Source organism: Elaeis guineensis, chromosome 2, assembly GCF_000442705.2.
Source record: "Elaeis guineensis isolate ETL-2024a chromosome 2, EG11, whole genome shotgun sequence".
Classification (NCBI taxonomy): Eukaryota; Viridiplantae; Streptophyta; class Magnoliopsida; order Arecales; family Arecaceae; genus Elaeis; species Elaeis guineensis.
Genome location: NC_025994.2, coordinates 95,932,077 through 95,954,058, shown reverse-complemented (window position 1 = coordinate 95,954,058; position 21,982 = coordinate 95,932,077). Strand labels below are relative to the sequence as shown.

The 21,982-nt window shown below is 34.3% G+C and overlaps 1 protein-coding gene and 1 pseudogene across 1 annotated transcript in view; both read right to left on the bottom strand.

The window, feature by feature from the left end:
* Positions 1–21,982, bottom strand: part of LOC114914641 (putative disease resistance protein RGA4) — a 170,102-nt pseudogene that overhangs the window by 84,558 nt on the left and 63,562 nt on the right.
* LOC105051656 (uncharacterized) overlaps positions 482–21,982 on the bottom strand; it is a 28,427-nt gene continuing 6,926 nt past the window's right edge. The window contains exon 2 of the mRNA XM_010932181.4: positions 482–2,128. Within this exon, the coding sequence (XP_010930483.1) occupies positions 1,996–2,128 (133 nt within the window). The 3' untranslated portion in view covers positions 482–1,995. The remainder of the gene's footprint in view (positions 2,129–21,982) is intronic.

Sequence of the window (21,982 nt, the reverse complement as noted above, 5' to 3'; positions counted from 1 at the left end):
TCAAATGAACCATACATGGAGGAACAACAGATGAAAATTAGTCAATTATTATCTAAAACCTACAAAAATGATCTGCTACTCCAGTTTTTTAGAATAAACCTATCTCTTGTATCCTATCCCATAAGCATCGATTAGAAGAAGTTGATTCAGCTCACTTGGCAGAGTCTGATTTGACTGTATCATTAGGTCTCCTTGGAATACCTTCCCTGCTATCCAATCAGCCACCTTGTTTCCTTCTCTCCTGATATGTGAAATAGATACTATATTTGTAGCTTGAAACCATCCATTTATATCTTTTAACGAAGGATCATGAGCCCACCTGCCATCAGATAATCCTATAAGCCGGTTGATTATAGAAGCTGAATCACCTTCCACCCACAACCTGCAGTAAAATTGGAAAACATGAATAGCATAATATAAACCCATCCAAGCTGCTGTCAATTCTGCACTTATAACAGAAGAAGCATCAGGTAATTGATAGCCTGCTGCCCAAATTAGCCTCCCTTCATCATCTCTTAACACACAAGCTGCAGTGGCCGTATCTCCTCTCTTGGCACCATCAAAGTTTACCTTCACTACTCCAAGGGGAGGGGCTACCCATTTTATAAGAGAAGATGGATTTAATTTCTGAATAGTAGAGAAGGTAGCCTAGTGCCTTGACTGAATGGTGGAGTCTTTTTGGTGACAGTGAACAATGTCCCTACCTAAAGTTGCAACCATTCTTAATACCTGCTGAACAGAGAGGTTTTCCTTTTGAAATAACCTTTAGTTCCTAGCAAACGACAACAAATAAGCCATATAAGAATAAATAGCCTGAAGTCTTTTCTCTGTCCCTGTTTGAAGCAGATAAGAGACTAGAGCCCGCATAGATATTAAGGTATAAAATCTATGTTCAGTAACACCGACAATCCATTCCAGCATTGTGCAGCAAAAGAGCAACATATGAGAACATGCTCTAAATCCTCTGTTTCCGTTAAGCACAGATCACAATAAATACAGTTTTGTGCAATGATCCCCTTGTCAACAAGCAAATATTTGGTTGGCAGTCTAGACCAAATTACCTTCCACTAGAAAAAAGACACCCTCAACGGCACCTCCAATTGGAATTGGGTATCAGCAAAATTTTGGTTGTTTAACAGCTTATTTATTTCCTTCAATTTTATATTTTGAGACCTGGATTCTTGCCAACATAACTGATCAGGCCAACATCCCTTGGACAATGAAATTCGGGATATCTAGTTCATCATGTCAGTACTAAAATGATCGCTTAATTTTTTAACATTCCAACTATGATCATCATTGATAAATTCAGCCACATGCACATAAGTCAGTTTCAACATTTACATATGTTGCCCAATGAACCAAAGGAATGGAGCATATCCAGGGCTCAGTAAATACATTAATAGAAATACCAGAGCTTGTTATCCATTGAAAATGACTCTGCACCCGAGAAGCCTGCTTGCAAATCCCTTTCCACACAGATAACACTTTCCTGGGTTTAACATAATTTACCCAAGACCCTTTAAAGTTGTACTTAGGTTGAACAAGTTCTGACCATAAGAAATTTGGTAGAAGAACAACCTATGCAGCCAGTTTACACCATAATGCTTGTTGCTTTAAATTTAATTTCGGTAAACCAAGCCCACCACTGGATTTTGGCTAGCAGATTAAATCTCAAGCAACTTAATGCAAATCCCTACCTCCCTCGAGTGTCCCCAAAGGAAAGCCCGAAAGTCCCTTTCCATTCTTTTAATAAACGTATTTGGTTTAACCACCCGATGACATGCAATAAATAGGAATAGAAGATCAGACCGAGGCTAGAAGGGTTGCTCTCCCTGTCATGGACAAAGCCTTCCACTTCCAGTTGCCTAATCTCCTTTCTACATTGTCAATAATATAACTGCAATCATTAGCATTAAGCCTGGAACCTGAAAGTGGCATCCCAAGATATTTCCATACTCCTTGCTTCACAGGCATCTGAAATATAGTTCGAAGCTACCTTTCGATGGCAAGAGGTGTAGAGGGGCTGAAAAGCATTGCAGATTTCGGTATATTGACAGCCTGCCCAGATATATCACCATAAGCATCAAGTAAGATCCTTAAGCACAGGCCATCCTTGACTGTTGCCCTTATCACCAAAAGACAATCATCAGTAAATAAAAGGTGACATACAATAGGACCACTAGGAGAAGGTTGATAAGCTTTTAAAAGATTTGCAGCCACTGCATCTTGTAACAGTCCTGTTAACATTTGAGAGCATAGAATAAAAAGATAAGGTGATAAAGGACACCCCAACCTCAATCCACATTTAGGATAAAACCACTGTGTAGGTGTACCATTAACCAAAATAGCAAACTAAGGATCAAACAAACATGCTGACCCCCATCTAATAAACTTTCCATGAAATCCAAAATGTTTCAGAACTCTAATTAAAAACTTCCATTGAATTCTAACACATGCTTCTTCCACATTAATTTTAAGCAGCATAAGACTTTTAGATCTTGGAGCATTAGTAAGATAGTGCATCAATTCCTAAATCAAAAGAATATTGGGAACAATATTCCTGCCCGGAACAAAGGCTCCCTAGGTCATGGAAATTAAACATGGGAGAACCGGTTGAATTCTGTTTGCCATGATTTTAACCATCACTTTATATATGTAGTTACCCAAACTAATTGGTCTGAATTCCATAGGCTTGATTGGATTTTGGGTTTTGGGAATTGGAACAATGAATGTTTGCTTCCAGTTATGTGGCATCTTTGAGCGAGCAAAGAAGTGTTTGATTTCCTTAATAACATCACATTTTATAATATACCAGAATTCCTTGAAGAAGAAGTCATGGTAACCATCTGGACCATAAGCTTTTTCAGCATTTAAGCTGGCTATAGCCCTCCTGATTGCCTCCCCAGCCACTTCTGCAATTAATCTCTCATTTTGTAATTCAATTTTTCTAATAGGAATAAAAGGTAAATTCACTTCCTTAGAGTCATATTGCTGTTAGATGTATGCCCTAGAAGTCAATTTTGGCTGACGTATCTTTTCTCTAGGTCATAGTTTTGTACTTATCAGATAATTTTTATTACCAATCATATTGTATGTATCCATGATTTATCCTAAAATTTAACAAAGATGATTTTATATATTCTTAAAGTATTGAGAATTTGAGACATACATTATTAGTGATTAATTTTTAAATACTTCTAATCGTAGGATTGTCACAGAAGATAGTGATCAATCCATTTAAGATCGATTCACGGATCACCTTCCTTCCGAATAGATGAATCTCGAGTCTGCAGTATGAGGACACTAAAATGAGAATGCTGGTGGTTGTTAGAAAATAATTTATACTGAATGTGATCAACATAAAAAATCACTTGGATGTCTACTCACTAATTAGTAATTTTTTCAATGCTGCAGTGATGTGACTGATCTTTTGACCTATGGTGTGTTGGCTGTTTGCAGTGAGACTACTTAGTTTGACTAAATATTTTTTTGATCTTTAGCCATTCGGATCTTTACTGTGTATGTTGGCTATAGTAGGTTCAGATTCGCTGTTTGAGTAGGATGCATCTAAATAAAATCTATTGATCTTGATAGAAAAATAGTCCTATGCAATTCGCGAGATTGAGTTCAAAAAATCTCCGATCAGAATAAGTGTGAATACTGAAAAAAATTTCTACGAAATTCACAAATGAATTCGAGTCAAGCCAATCTAGCATATGACTGATGATGGAGTTTGACAAGTTCTCCATGACCTCCATCTAGCCGAAACTCACGATGGAGAGACTGTATCACACGATAACTGTACCTAGAGATTCATTCTTTTATTCTATTGGATTGCCACTACATGCTGCTAAGTGTCACTGGTGGATTGTGAGAACTCACTAAAATCATTTTTGAATCAACAATCCTTGTTGGGGTGAGTTGAAATTGTTCCAATCCATCGAAAAAAGTTTCGATGATATAGTGATGGAGATCACGATATGTCTCACTACCAGACAGAATAGAATCTGAGAGGTCATACATAAAAGAAGTATGTCCTGATCAATGGCTTAGATCATATTCGAATTATCAATTGGATTGATAGTTTGAATTTTAAAAATTGTTAATTTGTAAGTATTACAGATGTAGCAATTATCAATTATTAGTAAGGGGACATAATTGCAAGTGTTATAATTTAATTGGGGCTGATTAAATTATGAATCAAGTACTAATTAATTTAAATCAAATTTAATTTAATTAGATTTGATTTAATTTAATGTTAATTAGATTCAATTATCCAAATTAGATTTAGATTTTAATCTTGATTAGATCAGGTTTGACAGCCTTTCAAATTTGAATCAATTCGGACACAATTTAAACTCAATTTGGATCCAGTTTGAACCAAATTGACCCTGATCGTTTGAGCCCAAATTTTTTGGGCCTCTCTCTCCACTTTACATGAAGAAAGGAAGGATGGGTGGTGATTTTCATGCTGATTTTCTTGCATGTGTGTGAAGGGGTATGGAGAAGTAGTTATTTAGTTTCTTGATTAGTTAGAACTCCTATTTGGATAAGAGATAAAGCCTAACTCATCTAATATGATTTCTATTTGATTTTGGCATGGGAAAGAAGGTATTTTGTGCAACAAAATTATAAAAGGAGAGAATTTTTGCATAAGGTGGTTATACGTATGTTGTGTATGCTAACGACCTTGTTCTCTCTTCCTCATCCACGCCAACAACCTCATGTCCCTTCCTCTCCATGCCCTTATTCCACAGTAGATAGAGATTTGAGAGAGAGGCTTTAGAGAGAGAAAGAAAATCAAGAAGGGTCTTGATTTTTCTTGGTGATCTAGAAGAATCCCTACGATTCAACATAAAGGATTTGTGCAAGACCCTTTTCAACTGTTTCTAATAGCAATGGGGCAAGATCCAAAATTGAGGAGCAAGACCTACAAGGTGCTAGCACATCGGTGGCCTCAGTGCTTTGATCAGGCATCTCCATGTGGATATAGTAGAGGTCGGGAGCTTGCACGTCTCATATGCAAACTCTGGACATCCGCAAGATCCGATCAAGTATGGAGATCAGATCTTCGGTTTATGTTATTGACTTTTGTTTTATTTTTAGATTTTAGATCATGGTGACGTGTTTGTATCAAGATCCTTGCATAGTTGGCAGATGAGATCTGGTATGTGATTTGAATTAAAAAGAATTTTAATTTATCTAATTTCTGCTGCATATAAAATTGGTTTATGAAAAATTTTAAACTACACGTATGAAATCATCATAATTTCTAACAGTGGTATCAGAGCCATGGGTTCTGATATAAATGTAAAATCACTCAGATCTGAAATCTAATTTACAAAAATCAGATATGAAGATTAGTTAATGGTTGGCATCATTCTGACAAATCATTGTCAGAAAATGATGTAGAACATTAATTAATGGTAGATCTGAAAATTTTTGCATGTTGTAATGTGATTACATGATTATTTTGGATCTGAAATTATTTTAAATCTAAAATAAATCATGAGTTGTTCAGATCTGAAATTAGTTTCAGATCTAAATACGTTAATTAGGATTTAATTTGGATCTTGTTTGATTGCTGAAATTATTTCATATATGCGATATATGATTGCATGCATAGACCTGAATTATAGTTCATATGTATAATGTGTGAAAGAGAATTAGATCTAAAATTTAGTTTTTACATATGTGATATGTTAGATTAGATCTCTTAGTAGCTTAGTATTCGAATTGGGACAATCACTATAGCCGTTCGGTCATAAGAGGAAGAAAGGATTAAAAGTTTCTCTCTTGTCCATTCGATGGATTTTCTTATGATGTGTTGGGATGCCGCTTGTGATGTTTCCCATGAAGAAGGACAATGAATAGAAAATTATATTCAATACATGTTTTAGATTTAGATCTTTTTATGCATGTATTATGATACATGTTTTAGATTAAAAATGATATTTCTGATATATAGTTTTTCACACATGATTTGAAACTTAATTTTACAAAATCCTAGATCCAAAATCTTAAGTCTGTTTATATGAAATCCTGAAATTATGACTGGCATACCTGTGGAGTCGACTCGATTCTTGTTCGGATCGACTCGAGTGCTTGACAGGTCGACTCATTTTTGTTGGAGTTGACTCAAGACCCTGACGGATCAACTCATTTGCAGATGAGCCAACTCAATTCTGTGGGCCATGGTCTATAGTTTTTTATTTGTCACAGGTGAGCCAACTCAGTCTCAGTGTTGAGCCAACTCACTGTGATGAGTCGACTCGAGTGCCAGGGTGGGTCGACTCGATTCTGCAGACAGTAAATTGTGTGAGATACAATCTGAATTAGTTTAGATTAAAAATTATTTTGGACATCTAAATAAAAATTCATGTAAATAATGTACTTAATTGAGAATTAAAATTCAAAATCAAAAGATCTAAAATTATGAATTTAAGATCTAAATTTCAATGCATAAAATATGAAATTCGGATATGGATCGAACAAATTAGGTTTAGGGACTAACTACAACTAGGGTCATTGATTAGATCAGGCTCAAACTCTTTTCGAATTTGAGCAGTTGATCAAACCTAATCAAAAATTGCTTGAGATTAGGTCAAAGGGGCTCAAAATTGAGTTTAGTTGTAGTTGATCAAATCGATTCACATATGATGTAAATTGATTAAATCAAGATCGAATTTGACTCAATGATCCGAGCTTAAGTAATTAGGCTAACCTGTTTGATTCTAATAGATCAATTGATGTCTAAGATAAGTTTGATAGCTCGATCGATGATTTTTAATTATAAGCATGCTTACCTGACTATTTTGATGGTGCCTAAGACAAGCATCAGCCGACTCTTCCATCGATCTCACTTACTTGGCCAATTTGATTGATTAAAAATTAAATAAGATTGCTTGGTCATTCATGTTCACCCATGCCAACAAGGTTGGTCAAACATGAGATGTACTGATCTAAACTAGATTAGTCATCTACATCAGATGTATGTGACTATTAAAAGAAATCTAAATCTAAATTTCCTTACTAAATATTAAGTCTAACAGTCTTCCACCAGTTGTAGAGATGCAGGTGTCTTTTCTGGTGTTGATCGTTCTCGAATGATCATAGTGGTTTGTTTGCATTGGAAAGGCACAACCACTCTATTGACATTAGATATTTCAAATTAAAGATGGGGTTAGGCCCAGTAACTGTTAGGTGAGGGACCTAATGATAATTTTGCTCCCGCTGGTGAACGATGGGTCGGGCTTAAATAAAGAGTGTAGTCAATAACTATTAGATGAGCCCACATTACTTAGAGACCAAATTACTGCAATATGCTTAGAGAAGCATCTAGACAAAGAGTTGTCCATGCATTGGTATATGTGTCAGCAATAACTGTTAGATGAGGTACCGTACATCGGTGAGACTGCAGCACCCACTAGAAGTCCAATTGTTACGTATAGATTTTCGTTTCTCCATTCGAGAAATGTAAGAGACTCAAAAAATTAGTATGAGCCTATGTTTATTTTTAAAGTTTCTAAAATAAATAATTACAAGTACAATCATCCAATTAGATTTTTAATCTCTGCGATTTATAGTGTCAGCTTCCAACCTTTTAGTTCGAATCCTAGATATCAACCACTTAATCGAAGCCAATTACATACTCTGGCTCAAAAAATTAAGAATTGTTCTTAATTTTTAAAAAATTAAGTCATGTTCTTGACTAGGTTATCCTTATATCATCAGCTTATCCAATCCATAATCAACGAGTTATACTTGACAAATGGTGGGACAATAACAATAAAGTTAGATGCTATAAATTGGAGTCCATAGTTGATAAACTCCAACACATGCATAAAGACGTGTAGACTGCCAACGACATGCTGACTCATCTGCAACAGTTATTAGGTGATCAGTGTCACATAGTGCATGAGATGCGTGATGGACAATTTATCCATTGTGATTTTTTGATGATGATTAAAGATATTGAGGAGCTTGAAAAGCTTGACGTGACCACGTACGAGAAGTTGCTAGTTGATTTGATCCTGCAATCCCTTTCTGATTCGCATGAATAGTTTATGAAACTATCATGTGAATAAACGTTATAACACCTTAATGAATTGATCAATATATTGATAACTAAGACCTTGAAATGTTCAGGGATACATCCCTAGAAAGTCTAAAGAAACTAGGACACGCTTTGGAAGGTATATCGAAATTGCTTAAAACTATCTTATAGTTTTCTCTTCTTCTAGTTGAGTTTTAGACTCTAGTACATGTTTACGCACTTCAGTATAGGGTCCAAGGGAAGCAAGAGGACAGAAAAAGTGAAGTAACTCTTTTGAGTAGATAATGGCACAAAAGTTGCACTATGGCCATAGGCACCTAACCTTTATGATTATCATTTTGGATTTAGTTCTCTATTATTTGCATGGTGATACATTTGTGAACTTATTTGAACAAATAGTGAATGCCATTGGATCTAAGAAATTCAAAAATCAAATAAATCTAAAGTATATATATGTGGTACCTTAGGCTAGATCATATAGGAGAAGAAACGATTTACCAATTGGATAAGTATGGGCTTTCGGGCTTATTGACTATTGAATCAGATCTAGTCTGTGAATCATCTCTTTGAGGATAAATGATCAAACTATCTTTTGTGGAACAAGGAGATAGGATCACTGAGATACTTATCTTAGTATACATTTAATGTGTGCGGCACGTATGATGAGCCAGACAAGAGAGATTATCCCCACTTTATTATCTTTATCGATGATCAATCATGGTATAGGTATGTATATGAGATACAAATCTGAAGCTTTTGAAAGGTTCAAAGAATTAAGACGGAAGTAGAGAAATAAATCAGAAAAATTTTGAAGATATTTTAATCCGATCGAGGATGCAATAACAAATAGAAAATTTTTCGATTCACTCAAAGAAATTAGCATAATTTCATGATAGAATCCTCCTTGTACATCTCAGCTCAATAAGATATTTGAGAGGAGGAATGGCACTATATGAGATATGATCTAGACCATCATGAGCATCATTGATTTAACCTTTGTTTCTTTAGAGGCATGCTTTACTTTTTGAAATTTAAATTAGGTTCACTCTAAATCTATTCCTATCACACCATATGAGATATGTCATGGTAGACAAGTTAGAAGATAGGTCTATGAGAGCTCATTTCATGGGCATCCTAAATAGTTTGGGATACGACTTTTTCTTTTCAATGGTTCATAATATGATTGTGGGCAATCATGCTGTTTTCTTAAAAATAGTGAGAGGATAAGCTCGAAAAGAGAGTCTCTGAAGAGCAACGAGTCATAGGACCTGTAGAACCTATTCATGATGAGTCAGTTCATGTAGTACCTCCTCCATCTCATAGATCTAGTAGAATCTCCTATCTTTTTGAAAGATACTTGGTATTCTTATAGAGGATCCAGAGAAAGTATTTCTTAAAGAAGATTGAAAATATAGAGATGATCCCAAAACCTACAATGAGACGATGTTGAATATTAACACTGAGAGATGGATGTATAGATAGTCCTCCTAAATGGATGTCTTGAAAAAATATTTATATAGAGCGGCCTATGGATTACACTTTCGATGATGGAGATCATACTGCAAAGATCCATATATGGATTTATGCAAGCATCTCGGAGTTAGAATAATCATTTTGATGATGTGATTAAATTATTTAATTTCATCAAAAAATGAGAAGGAATCATATGTTTACATGAAGGTCAGTGAGAGTGTCCCATGCTGACATCAATTAAAATAAGATTGTATATAGAATGTTCATTAAAGACCTAGGACAAACGTCATGTATTCTGAAAATAAAGATCTATAGAGATAGATCTAAAAGGATGTTTTAATTTTCACAGAAAAGTACATGTAAGAGGTGCTAAAAGGTTTCAGCATAGAAACCTTCAAGAGGAGTTTGCTATCCTCTTGAGCATAGGTGTATGCCATGCTATGTACTCAACTTGGTATATCTTGCTGTGAGAGTCACGAGCAAATATCAGTCGAATTCAGACTGAAAATATTGGATTACTTTGAAAATATTTTTAAGTACTAAAAATTTATTCTTGATCTTTGAAGAAGGGTCAGAGCTAAGAGTGAGAGGATATACTCATGCTGATGGTAGAATGTCTATATCACGATGTGTTCTCAATATATTGGAAAGATTCCAAGCAATCGACCAACGAAAGCTGAGTATACTGTAGATGTGCAGGATGTATTCTGATTCTTGTGATAATTACAAAACTCGATGTTATACCATCGGATGCCATGATGTTGTACTATAAGGATAATGGCCCATAGTCCTTGCTAAGGAGTCAAGATCTCATCAGAAGTCCAAGCACATAGAGCAAAGATATATGCAATTATCTTAAGTAGAAATACATAGAGGTGCAGAGAGTAGACTTCACATATGATGTGGTGGGCCCAAGTCACTTAGCCAGCCAAAGACTAAAGCTTGTCTTGATTTGAAGGGACTTAGGTATATAGCAAATTGATTTTAGTATAAGTGGGAGTTTGTTAGATGCATGTCCTAGAAGTCAATCTTGACTGATATATATCTTTCTCTAGATCATGATTCTATACTTGTCAAGCAGTTTTTATTACCAATCATGTTGTATGTGTCCATGATTGGTCCTAAAAATTAACAAAGATGATTTTGTATATTCTCAAGATGTTGAAAATTTAAGATATACATCATTAGTGATTAATTTTTAAATATTTTCAATCATATGATCATCATGGATGATAGTGATCAATCCATTTAAGATCGATATATAGATCACTTTTCTTTCGGACAGATGAGTCTCAAGTCTGCAGTGAGCAGACACTGGGATGAGAGTGTTGGTGGTTGTTAGAGAATAATTTATACTGAACATGATCAATACGAGAAACCACTTAGATATCACTCACTCGTCAGTGATTTTTTCGATGCTGCAGTGGTATGACTGATTCTTTGACCTGTGATGTATTGGCTATTCACAGTGAGGCTACTTAGTTTGACTGTACGTTCTCTTGATCTCTAATCATTTGGGTCCTTATCGTGTATGTTGACTATAGTAGGTTCAGATTCGTTGTTTGAGTAGAATGCACCTAGATGGAATCTATCGATCTTGATAGAAAAAAAGTAATCTTATGCGATTCGTGAGACTGAGTTCAGAAAATCTCTGATCAGAGTAAGTGTGAATACTGAAAAAAATTTCTACGAAATTCACAAACGAACTCAAGTTGAGTCAATCTAACATACAACTAATGGAGTTTGATGAGTTATCCATGACCTCCGTCTAGTCGAAACTCACGATAAAGAGACTATATTACACGATAACTGTACCTAAAGATTCTATTTTTTATTCTACTAGATTGTCACTATATGCTGCTAGACGTCCCTAGTAGATCGTGAGAACTTACTAAGATCATTTTTGAATCAACAATCCTTGTTGTGGTGAGTTGCAATCGTTCCAGCACATCAAAAGAAGTTTTGATGATACTATGATGGAGATCACAGTATATCTCACTACTAGATAGAATAAAATATGAGGAGTCACACACAAAAGAAGTATGTCCTAATCAATGACTTGGATCATATTCGAATTATCAATTGAATTGATAGTTTGAATTTTGAAAACTGCTAATTTTTAAGTGTTACATATGTAGGAAATGTTAATTGTTAGTAAGGAGACTTAATTGTAAGTGTTGTAATTTAATTGGGGATAATTAAATTATGGATGAAGTTCTAATTAATTTAAATCAGATTTAATTTAATTAGGTTTGATTTAATTTAATACTATTTAGGTTCAATTATCCAAATCAGACTTGGATTTCAATCCTGATTGGATCAGGTTTGACAGTCTTTCGAATTCGATTCGATTTGGATTCAATTTGAACTTGATTTGGACTCAAGTTGAATCAAATTGACCCTGACCCTTTGAACCCAGATTCCCTAGGCTTTTCACTCCACTTTGTCTGAAAAAAGGAAAAATGGGTGGTGATTTTCACGCTGATTTTCTTGCATGCACATGAAGGGTTATGGAGAGGTAGTTATTTGGTTTCTTGAGGACTCTTATTTAGATAAGAGATAAAGCCTAACTTATCTAACCTGATTTCTATCTAATTTTGGCATGGGAAAGAAGGTTTTTTGTGTGACAAAATTATAAGAGGGGAGAGTTTTTATGTGAGGTGGTTATACATTTGTTGTGTGCACTAACAACCTTGTTCCCTCTTCCTCATCTACACTAACAACCTCATGTCCCTTCCTCTCCATACCCCTATTCCACATTAGATAGAGATTTAAGAAAGAGGCCCTAGAGAGAGAAAGAAAATCAAGAAGAGTTTTTGATTTTTCTTGGTGATCTAGAAGAATCTCTATGATTCAGCACAAAGGGTTTGTGTAAAGCTCTGTTCAACTATTTCTAATAGCAATGGGGCAAGATCCAAAATTGAAGAGCGAGGTCTGTAAGGTGTTAGCACACCGGTGGCCTTGGTGCTTCAATCAGATATCTTCGTATAGATACCAGCAAAAGTCGGATGTTTGCACAGCTCAAATGTAAATCCTAGACATCTGCAGGATCTGATCAGATATGGAGATCAGATCTTCAATTTATGTTATTGATTTTTATTTTATTTTCAAATTTTAGATCATAGTGACATATTTGTATCAATATCCTTGCATGGTTTGTAGATGAGATCTAGTATGTGATTTGAATTAAAAAGAGTTTTAGTTTATATAATTTCCACTGCACATAAAACTGGTTTATGAAAAATTTTTAAACTACATGTACAAAACCACCGTAGTTTCTAACAATTGCATGTCCCATCTATTCTTAAAATAGTTATATAATAAATCCTTTATTCCTTCCTCCTGGTCTACCAAATCCCCCATCTCATTTTGTAGTGTATTGATTCTGTTCTTCCTTTTTCTTAAAATTGTTGATCTATGAAAAAACTTTGTGTTAGCATCCCCTGCTTTTAGCCACATCACTCTAGATTTTTGTTGCCACATTGTTTCCTGCATCCGAAGGTTTCTATGATAAGCACGGATCAGAGAAAGTAAATATCCATGCTCTTGTGTATTGAGTGCACCTTCATTAGCTTCTTTCTCCTGCAATTTTAAAATTTCTTCATTCAACTATTCTCCTCTTTTAAAAATATTTCCCACCCTCCTATGAACCCATTTTCTGATGGCCCATTTAGTTTTATAAAGCATGATAGACAATTTAGCCTCCGGTGAGTGCTGTCCTGTCACGCCCCCGACCCGAGATTTTGAATCGAGGGTCATGGCAACCGCCGCATACTCATAGAAAACTCTTCCCATAAGCATGCAAGGCATCTTATCATACTATCCTAAAACAACAGCGGAATAATTAGTCAACAATTAAATATCTAAAATATAATGATCTAAATTTTTTTTTTTAATATCTTAATAAATTTAACAATGATTCATAGGTCTTACACCAAATTCAATAAGACTTTCAACCTAAAATAAAAGTATAAGGATTCTGCTTCTGATCACTCTTCCATTCATATCTTGTATCATCTTAATTCCTCAACATCTGTAAAAACAGTAAAATAAAAGGTAATGAGCTAGACAGCCCAGTAAGCAATGATCACTTCTCAACAGATTTCATCAGGCATTTAAGTAAATAATCATTTATAGAAAATAAGCATATAGAGTTCATCAATTCGAAATCAATTTTAATTATGCAATATAATTCATGCCAAATTCATTTCTGTTTCAAAAATTCAAGTTTCTTTCGAGATTTCAATTTCTTTTGTTCTTCAATTTCTTTTCGTCAACCATGAGCTATGACCACATTTTCCCTGTGGCAGGATCATAATACCGCGTATCTGCTTGCGGTAGGCTGCGAATCATCTGGCAGCCATGTCCTTTGGAACCGCTAGTCCCGTTGGCGGTTTGTCGCTGGTCTCTCTGGCGACATGTCGCTGATCTCGCTGGCGACATAAACCCTCAGGACAATCAATTGCCAACGTATATGCCTCCATTGGCGGGGTCCTTTACATAGTCAGGTTGTCAATTCATAATGTTTCTTATATCATAATTCTTCATAAATCATATTTCATATTCTAATTTCGATAATAAAACATATAATCATGTAATATCGAAATCAATCAATATAATGCATCACGAAATCAATATGTTCAATCATGCTTCATCGTAACATTTCAAATAAGATATTTTCATAGTAAAATATCATTCATCCAATTCATGTATCGTTTCACAAATCATGTCAGAAAAATACATTATAATTTGCCGATAAATCTAGAAAAAGTGAAACATTACTTACCTCGAATGCATTCCAATAAATCCATATAATTCTATAAATTTTCTTTCAAAAATTATGTTCGTAGATCATATCGCGATATCCATGGTCAAACATCCACAATCCTATACAGAATCAATTTGAATAATTAGAAAGAATACGAATACCATATTTCAACGGTTTAGATTGGGTCCGATCATCTAATTTCATCTAATCAAAATCTAATTAGGACCTAAACGATCCAAAGTTTGACTATCAGATCAAATCGGATTCGAAGTGATAGGACCAAGGTTTCTTCATTGATTTCATAAAATCAAGTGGAGAGAGAAAATCAGAGGAGAGAGAATTCATGAGGTACAATTCGAATTGATCAGGTGACACAATCTAACATTACGATGGGTCCAATATCTCGATTGGTGAAATCAATGTGATCAAATCAAGTCATGGCTAGATCGGAATCATGGATGATCAAATCTAAAGATTCATGGTCTGATTAGGGTGGGTGCCAGTACGTTGTCTGACAATCATGGATCAGGATTCATTAGGATCAGATCAGACTTATTAAAAAAAATTTCTTCATTCACTAACCTTTTTTTAGAGAGAGAATCAATCAAGAGAGAATATTTTAGAGAGAGAATATTCTAGAGAGAGAAAACTCATCTTGAATTCTTCAGACAATATGATTCAACAAATCTGATCGATCAGATCAAATCATGCTAAGATTATCATGTGGATAATTCAATAAGATCATGAGAAATAAAATCTAAAAATACCTGATCTGATCAAAGTGGATGTCGGTGTACCATCCGACGATCACAGATCAAAAATCCATCACGAGGATCATTTAAATTCATCATCATTCTTCTCAAAATTTTAAAAATCTTAAGAGAGAAATAATCTAGAGAGAGGATTCTAGAGAGAGAAAGTAGAGAAGAAAGTCCAATTCTAGAGAGAGAAAATACTAGTTCAGGTTGAAGAGAGAGAAACTCTCTTTCTCATATTTTATTATTTATCTCATTATTTATTAATTAATTTTATTTTTCTCTTTCTTCTTTTCTTTCTTTCTCTCTTTTTTTTTTCTTCATGGAAGAGAGAGGAGAGAAAATCCTATTTATTATTATTATATTATTATTATTTTATTTTTCTTCTTTCTTTTTTTTTTTTCCTTTTTCTTTTTCTTTTTTTTTCTTTTTCTTTTCTTTTTCTTTTCTTTTCCTTCTTCTTCTTTTCTTTTTCTTTTTCTTTTCCTTCTTCTTCTTCTTTTTCTTTTCTTCTTCCCGTGGGCATGTTTTGGGCTGAAACAGGGGACCTTGAGGTCCCCTCGTTGGGTGGCCGACCGACGGCGTGGTCGGCGTGAGACGGCCATCGGCAGGAGGAGAGGCGATCCGCGGCAAGAGGGGGCCAAACCGGTGGTCGACGGTGACCACCGACGACAGAAAAACGGCAAAAAAAGAAGATTCTTCCGCAACAAAATCCGGCGACTTCGATCGCCGGCGAGCGTGCACATCGGCACGGGAAGGGGGAGGAGAGAGGAAGAGGAAGAGGCTTACCTCCGTCGCCGGCGAGGCTTTTCCGACGAGCAATTGGACGGCACAGGGACAGTCTTCCGCGGGATTTTTCCAGCGATTGCCGCCGATTGAGCTTAAAATTTTTGTTGGAAAGGAGAGAGGAGAGATCTCCTCCTTAAATAGGATCGGAGGGAGCTCGTCTCCGACTCCGATTGGGAGCCGACGAGAGGAGGAAGAAGACTCCCGAAGGGAGTCTTCTCCCCTGTTTTTCTGTTTTTTTTTTTTTTTTTTTCGTTTGGGTTTTGGCTGGGATATCACATTCTTCCCCTCTAAAAGAAATTTCGTCCTCAAAATTTTTCTTGCTTGAGTCTTCATAGTTTCTTACTTGAATCTCATCCATAAATATTTTAATATTCTAATTTTTGATATAAATTCATTCTTAAATCATTTCATAAGGAAAAAGTCAATACATTAATATCGATCTGATATGGAACCATTCATTTTCTTATTTATCAAGATCCATGTCTCAAAGATTTTCAATGTTTCAAGATTTCGAAATTATGATCTTATTTCCTGTAAAAATTAATATTCAATATCTCATGACTCAAATTAAAATCAAATCTATCTCTTGTAAATAGAAGAGGATCAATGTCTCTATTCTTGCATAAGAACTTCATTCTTCATCATCATTTATTTTATTTCAAAATATTAACCACTCTTAATTTCAATCCATCATAAGATAGGAAAACATACTTCTATGAATCATTGACGATATCCCAATCAATCAAAATTTAAAAATATTTTCTCTTATTCATACTTTCAAAGGTTGAAGATTTATCATTTCAATCTCATTCTGAACTTCTGATATTTTATTTCTCGATGCAACTTCATCATTAAGTCATTTCATAAAGATCAATATCACCATTGTTGATTGAAATCAATATCACTATTTTTAGTCATCGAAATTTTCTTACTCAAACCCTCAAACTCTTAAATATTCTAATTCTTGAAGCAAATTTTATCATTAAGTCATTCCATAATGAAAATCAATAACTCAAAAATTGATCTAAATCAAAACTATATTTTTTTTATAATCAAAATCAATGTCTCTATTCTAAGTATATCAATTTTCTTTATCTAAACATTAACAACTCTTAATTAATCAATTCATTATCAAATTAAATTATAAATAACTCCAATCCATCTTTTGTAGAACAATCGTCAATATCAATAGATAACCTCAATCTTTTTCATTTAGTCAGAGAAATAATAATAATCAAAAGAGTTCTAACTTCAAATTTCATTATACCCTGGAGATAATTATTTGAGTATACTAATCTAAGATCAAAATCATCATTCGATAAACGATCTCAAATTCTTCCTAATAAATAGAGAATTATAAAATTTAATTCTAGGATAGAAAAAATTTATCTCTAAATATTCTAAATCTAAAATCAAAAATCAAAGGTCCACTCATCCTATAATTAGGATGCTAATTATTTTTGTAGCATAGTAGGTGGAAGCACTACTTTTAAAAATCACATTAGGATATCTAAGATAATTCAAAATTTTAAAATATTATTCTTTCTAATATCAATAAATTTCTTGTATCAAACCATATCATCTATCATAATTCTTTAACTCAAAGGGTCAACATTCCTGACTTACTCAAAGTAGTTCAGATTACCATGCTTCCGCTGCGCACTCTGATCTAACAATCAAAATTTCTTAGGTTCACCAAAAAAAGTTTGATCATATTATTTCTTTATCCGAAAATTTTAAATTTCAATTGAAATCAAAGATTAACTTTCGATTCTCATTCATACCTTTACTGGTGTACAATAATCTTGATTAACCCTTGAGTCCAATATCATATTTAAACCATCATATAAATTTACTATAATCAATATGAATCAAATCTCAATTCTCATATCAATTCAATTCGATAATTTTCAAACCAAAAATCTTTATAAGTCAAATTAATGGAGAAAAAAAAAATCCTTCGATGCTCCACCAAATTTGGACATAATCAGAATATATAAGAATTTCAAATCATTATTTTTTTCTAAAGTTTCTATCATCAGGATCTTCAATATCTATCAAATATCCTTTTATAACAATCATACAAGCTTCAAAAAAAAAAAAAAAAATCAAATCTCTATTTAATAGTAGATTCAATTAGGGACCTTGTTAACAAAAGCAAAAGAACTCCGTATCAATTTCTAAATCCAAAATTTCTAAATTGTAAATTCACATGGATCCCTTAATCTGAAATATCAGATCTTTTATCTTAATCTAAAGATATCAATTTTTCATTAACAATCTCAATAATAATATCAGAAAATCTCTTGATCAACTTAGATACGAAATCTTTAAATTGAAATTTCATACACATCATGTAGTCTCCAAGCGACATAATAAGATCTATTTTCTAGATCTAAGGATGATGATTAAAGATTCCAATATGATGAATATTCTACAACCTCATAATCGATTTCATCAATAAGAAATAGGCTTCTTTGCAATATCTTCAAATATGCCTTCATCCTAATATGCCACTTTATATATGATCCACATACCAAGTTCAATTTCAATAAATATTCCAATCAAGCATCATAAAAGATTTTTCTTAGCCCATTCTGGAATAATATTTTATTATCAAATCTTTATCTTGCCAATAATAGTCAACTTCTCAACTAGAAGTAATATCATAGTATTATTCTCACATCGAATTTGAACTTACGATTCACTTGAATAATCAATGATCAAATTAATAACCATAATGCACAATAAAATTTTATGTCAATCCTTTTGTGATTACTTTCGATCAAGATCTAACTAATCATATCATGATCTATAGATCATCCATCATATTTCAAACTCCATATGTCATAATCTCTTATGATCCTTTTATACATAATCTCAATGTTTAATCAAAATTTATAAATATTTCTCCCACTACAATCATCAAAGATCTACACTATAATGTCTCTGGTGTCTATCCACTTACACCCATTCTATATCTGATTCTATGTTTCATAATTCATTCACTTATGCTCTGATACCACTTTAATTGTCACGCCCCCGACCCGAGATTTTGAATCGAGGGTCATGGCAACCGCCGCATACTCATAGAAAACTCTTCCCATAAGCATGCAAGGCATCTTATCATACTATCCTAAAACAACAGCGAAATAATTAGTCAACAATTAAATATCTAAAATATAATGACCTAAATTTTTTTTTTTTAATATCTTAATAAATTTAACAATGATTCATAGGTCTTACACCAAATTCAATAAGACTTTCAACCTAAAATAAAAGTATAAGGATTCTGCTTCTGATCACTCTTCCATTCATATCTTGTATCATCTTAATTCCTCAACATCTGTAAAAACAGTAAAATAAAAGGTAATGAGCTAGACAGCCCAGTAAGCAATGATCACTTCTCAACAGATTTCATCAGGCATTTAAGTAAATAATCATTTATAGAAAATAAGCATATAGAGTTCATCAATTCGAAATCAATTTTAATTATGCAATATAATTCATGCCAAATTCATTTCTGTTTCAAAAATTCAAGTTTCTTTCGAGATTTCAATTTCTTTTGTTCTTCAATTTCTTTTCGTCAACCATGAGCTATGACCATATTTTCCCTGTGGCAGGATCATAATACCGCGTATCTGCTTGCGGTAGGCTGCGAATCATCTGGCAGCCATGTCCTTTGGAACCGCTGGTCTCGCTGGCGGTTTGTCGCTGGTCTCTCTGGCGACATGTCGCTGGTCTCGCTGGTGACATAAACTCTCAGGACAATCAATTGCCAACGTATATGCCCCCATTGGCGGGGTCCTTTACATAGTCAGGTTGTCGATTCATAATGTTTCTTATATCATAATTCTTCATAAATCATATTTCATATTCTAATTTCGATAATAAAACATATAATCATGTAATATCGAAATCAATCAATATAATGCATCACGAAATCAATATGTTCAATCATGCTTCATCGTAACATTTCAAATAAGATATTTTCATAGTAAAATACCATTCATCCAATTCATGTATCGTTTCACAAATCATATCAGAAAAATACATTATAATTTGCCGATAAATCTAGAAAAAGTGAAACATTACTTACCTCGAACGCATTCCAATAAATCCATATAATTCTATAAATTTTCTTTCAAAAATTCTGTTCGTAGATCATATCGCGATATCCATGGTCAAACATCCACAATTCTATACAGAATCAATTTGAATAATTAGAAAGAATACGAATACCATATTTCAACGGTTTAGATTGGGTCCGATCATCTAATTTCATCTAATCAAAATCTAATTAGGACCTAAACGATCCAAAGTTTGACTATCAGATCAAATCGGATTCGAAGTGATAGGACCAAGGTTTCTTCATCGATTTCATAAAATCAAGTGGAGAGAGAAAATCAGAGGAGAGAGAATTCATGAGGTACAATTCGAATTGATCAGGTAAACACAATCCAACATTACGATGGGTCCAATATCTCGATTGGTGAAATCAATGTGATCAAATCAAGTCATGGCTAGATCGGAATCATGGATGATCAAATCTAAAGATTCATGGTCTGATTAGGGTGGGTGCCAGTACGTTGTCTGACAATCATGGATCAGGGTTCATTAGAATCAGATCAGACTTATTAAAAGAAATTTCTTCATTCACTAACCTTTTTTTTAGGGAGAGAATCAATCAAGAGAGAGAATATTTTAGAGAGAGAAAATTCTAGAGAGAGAAAACTCATCTTGAATTCTACAGACAATATGATTCAACTAATCTGATCGATCAGATCAAATCATGCTAAGATTATCATGTGGATAATTCAATAAGATCATGAGAAATAAAATCTAAAAATACCTGATCTGATCAAAGTGGATGTCGGTGTACCATCCGACGATCACAGATCAAAAATCCATCACGAGGATCATTTAAATTCATCATCATTCTTCTCAAAATTTTAGAAATCTTAAGAGAGAGAAATAATCTAGAGAGAGAATTCTAGAGAGAGAAAATAGAGAGAGAAAGTCCAATTCTAGAGAGAGAAAATACTAGTTCAGGCTGAAGAGAGAGAGGGAAGAGAGAGAAACTCTCTTTCTCATATTTTATTATTTATCTCATTATTTATTAATTAATTTTATTTTTCTCTTTCTTCTTTTCTTTCTCTCTCTTTTTTTTTTCTTCATGGAAGAGAGAGGAGAGAAAATCCTATTTATTATTATTATATTATTATTATTTTATTTTTCTTCTTTCTTTTTTTTTCCTTTTTCTTTTCTTTTTTTCTTTTTCTTTTCTTTTCTTTTCTTTTCTTTTCCTTCTTCTTTTCTTTTTCTTTTTCTTTTCCTTCTTCTTCTTCTTTTTCTTTTCTTCTTCCCGTGGGCATGTTTTGGGCTGAAACAGGGGACCTTGAGGTCCCCTCGTTGGGTGGCCGGCCGGCGGCGTGGTCGGCGTGAGACGGCCATCGGCAGGAGGAGAGGCGATCCGCGGCAAGAGGGGGCCAAACCGGTGGTCGACGGTGACCACCGACGACGGAAAAACGGCAAAAAAAGAAGATTCTTCCGCAACAAAATCCGGCGACTTCGGTCGCCGGCGAGCGTGCACATCGGCACGGGAAGGAAGGGGGAGGAGAGAGGAAGAGGAGGAGGCTTACCTCGGTCGCCGGCGAGGTTTTTCCGGCGAGCAATTGGACGGCACAGGGACGGTCTTCCGCGGGATTTTTCCAGCGATTGCCGCCGATTGAGCTTAAAATTTTTGGTGGAAATGAGAGAGGAGAGATCTCCTCCTTAAATAGGACCGGAGGGATCTCATCTCCGACTCCGATTGGGAGCCGGCGAGAGGAGGAAGAAGACTCGGGAGTCTTCTCCCTTGTTTTTCTGTTTTTTTTTTTTTTTTTTTCGTTTGGGTTTTGGCTGGGATATCACATGTCCTTGACATTCCCAACTTTGTCTGACCACCTCATGTATACCTACGCACTGAAGCCAAAATTTTTCAAACTTTAGTAGGGTCTTCCTATAATTCTTTTGGTCATCATTGAGATAAGTAAAGGACTTTGATTAGAGGCATATCCTGCCAGATGTTTCACTTTGGTTTCAGGGTAATTATCAAACCAGTCTTTAGTTGCAAATGCTCGGTCAAGTCTCTTCCAC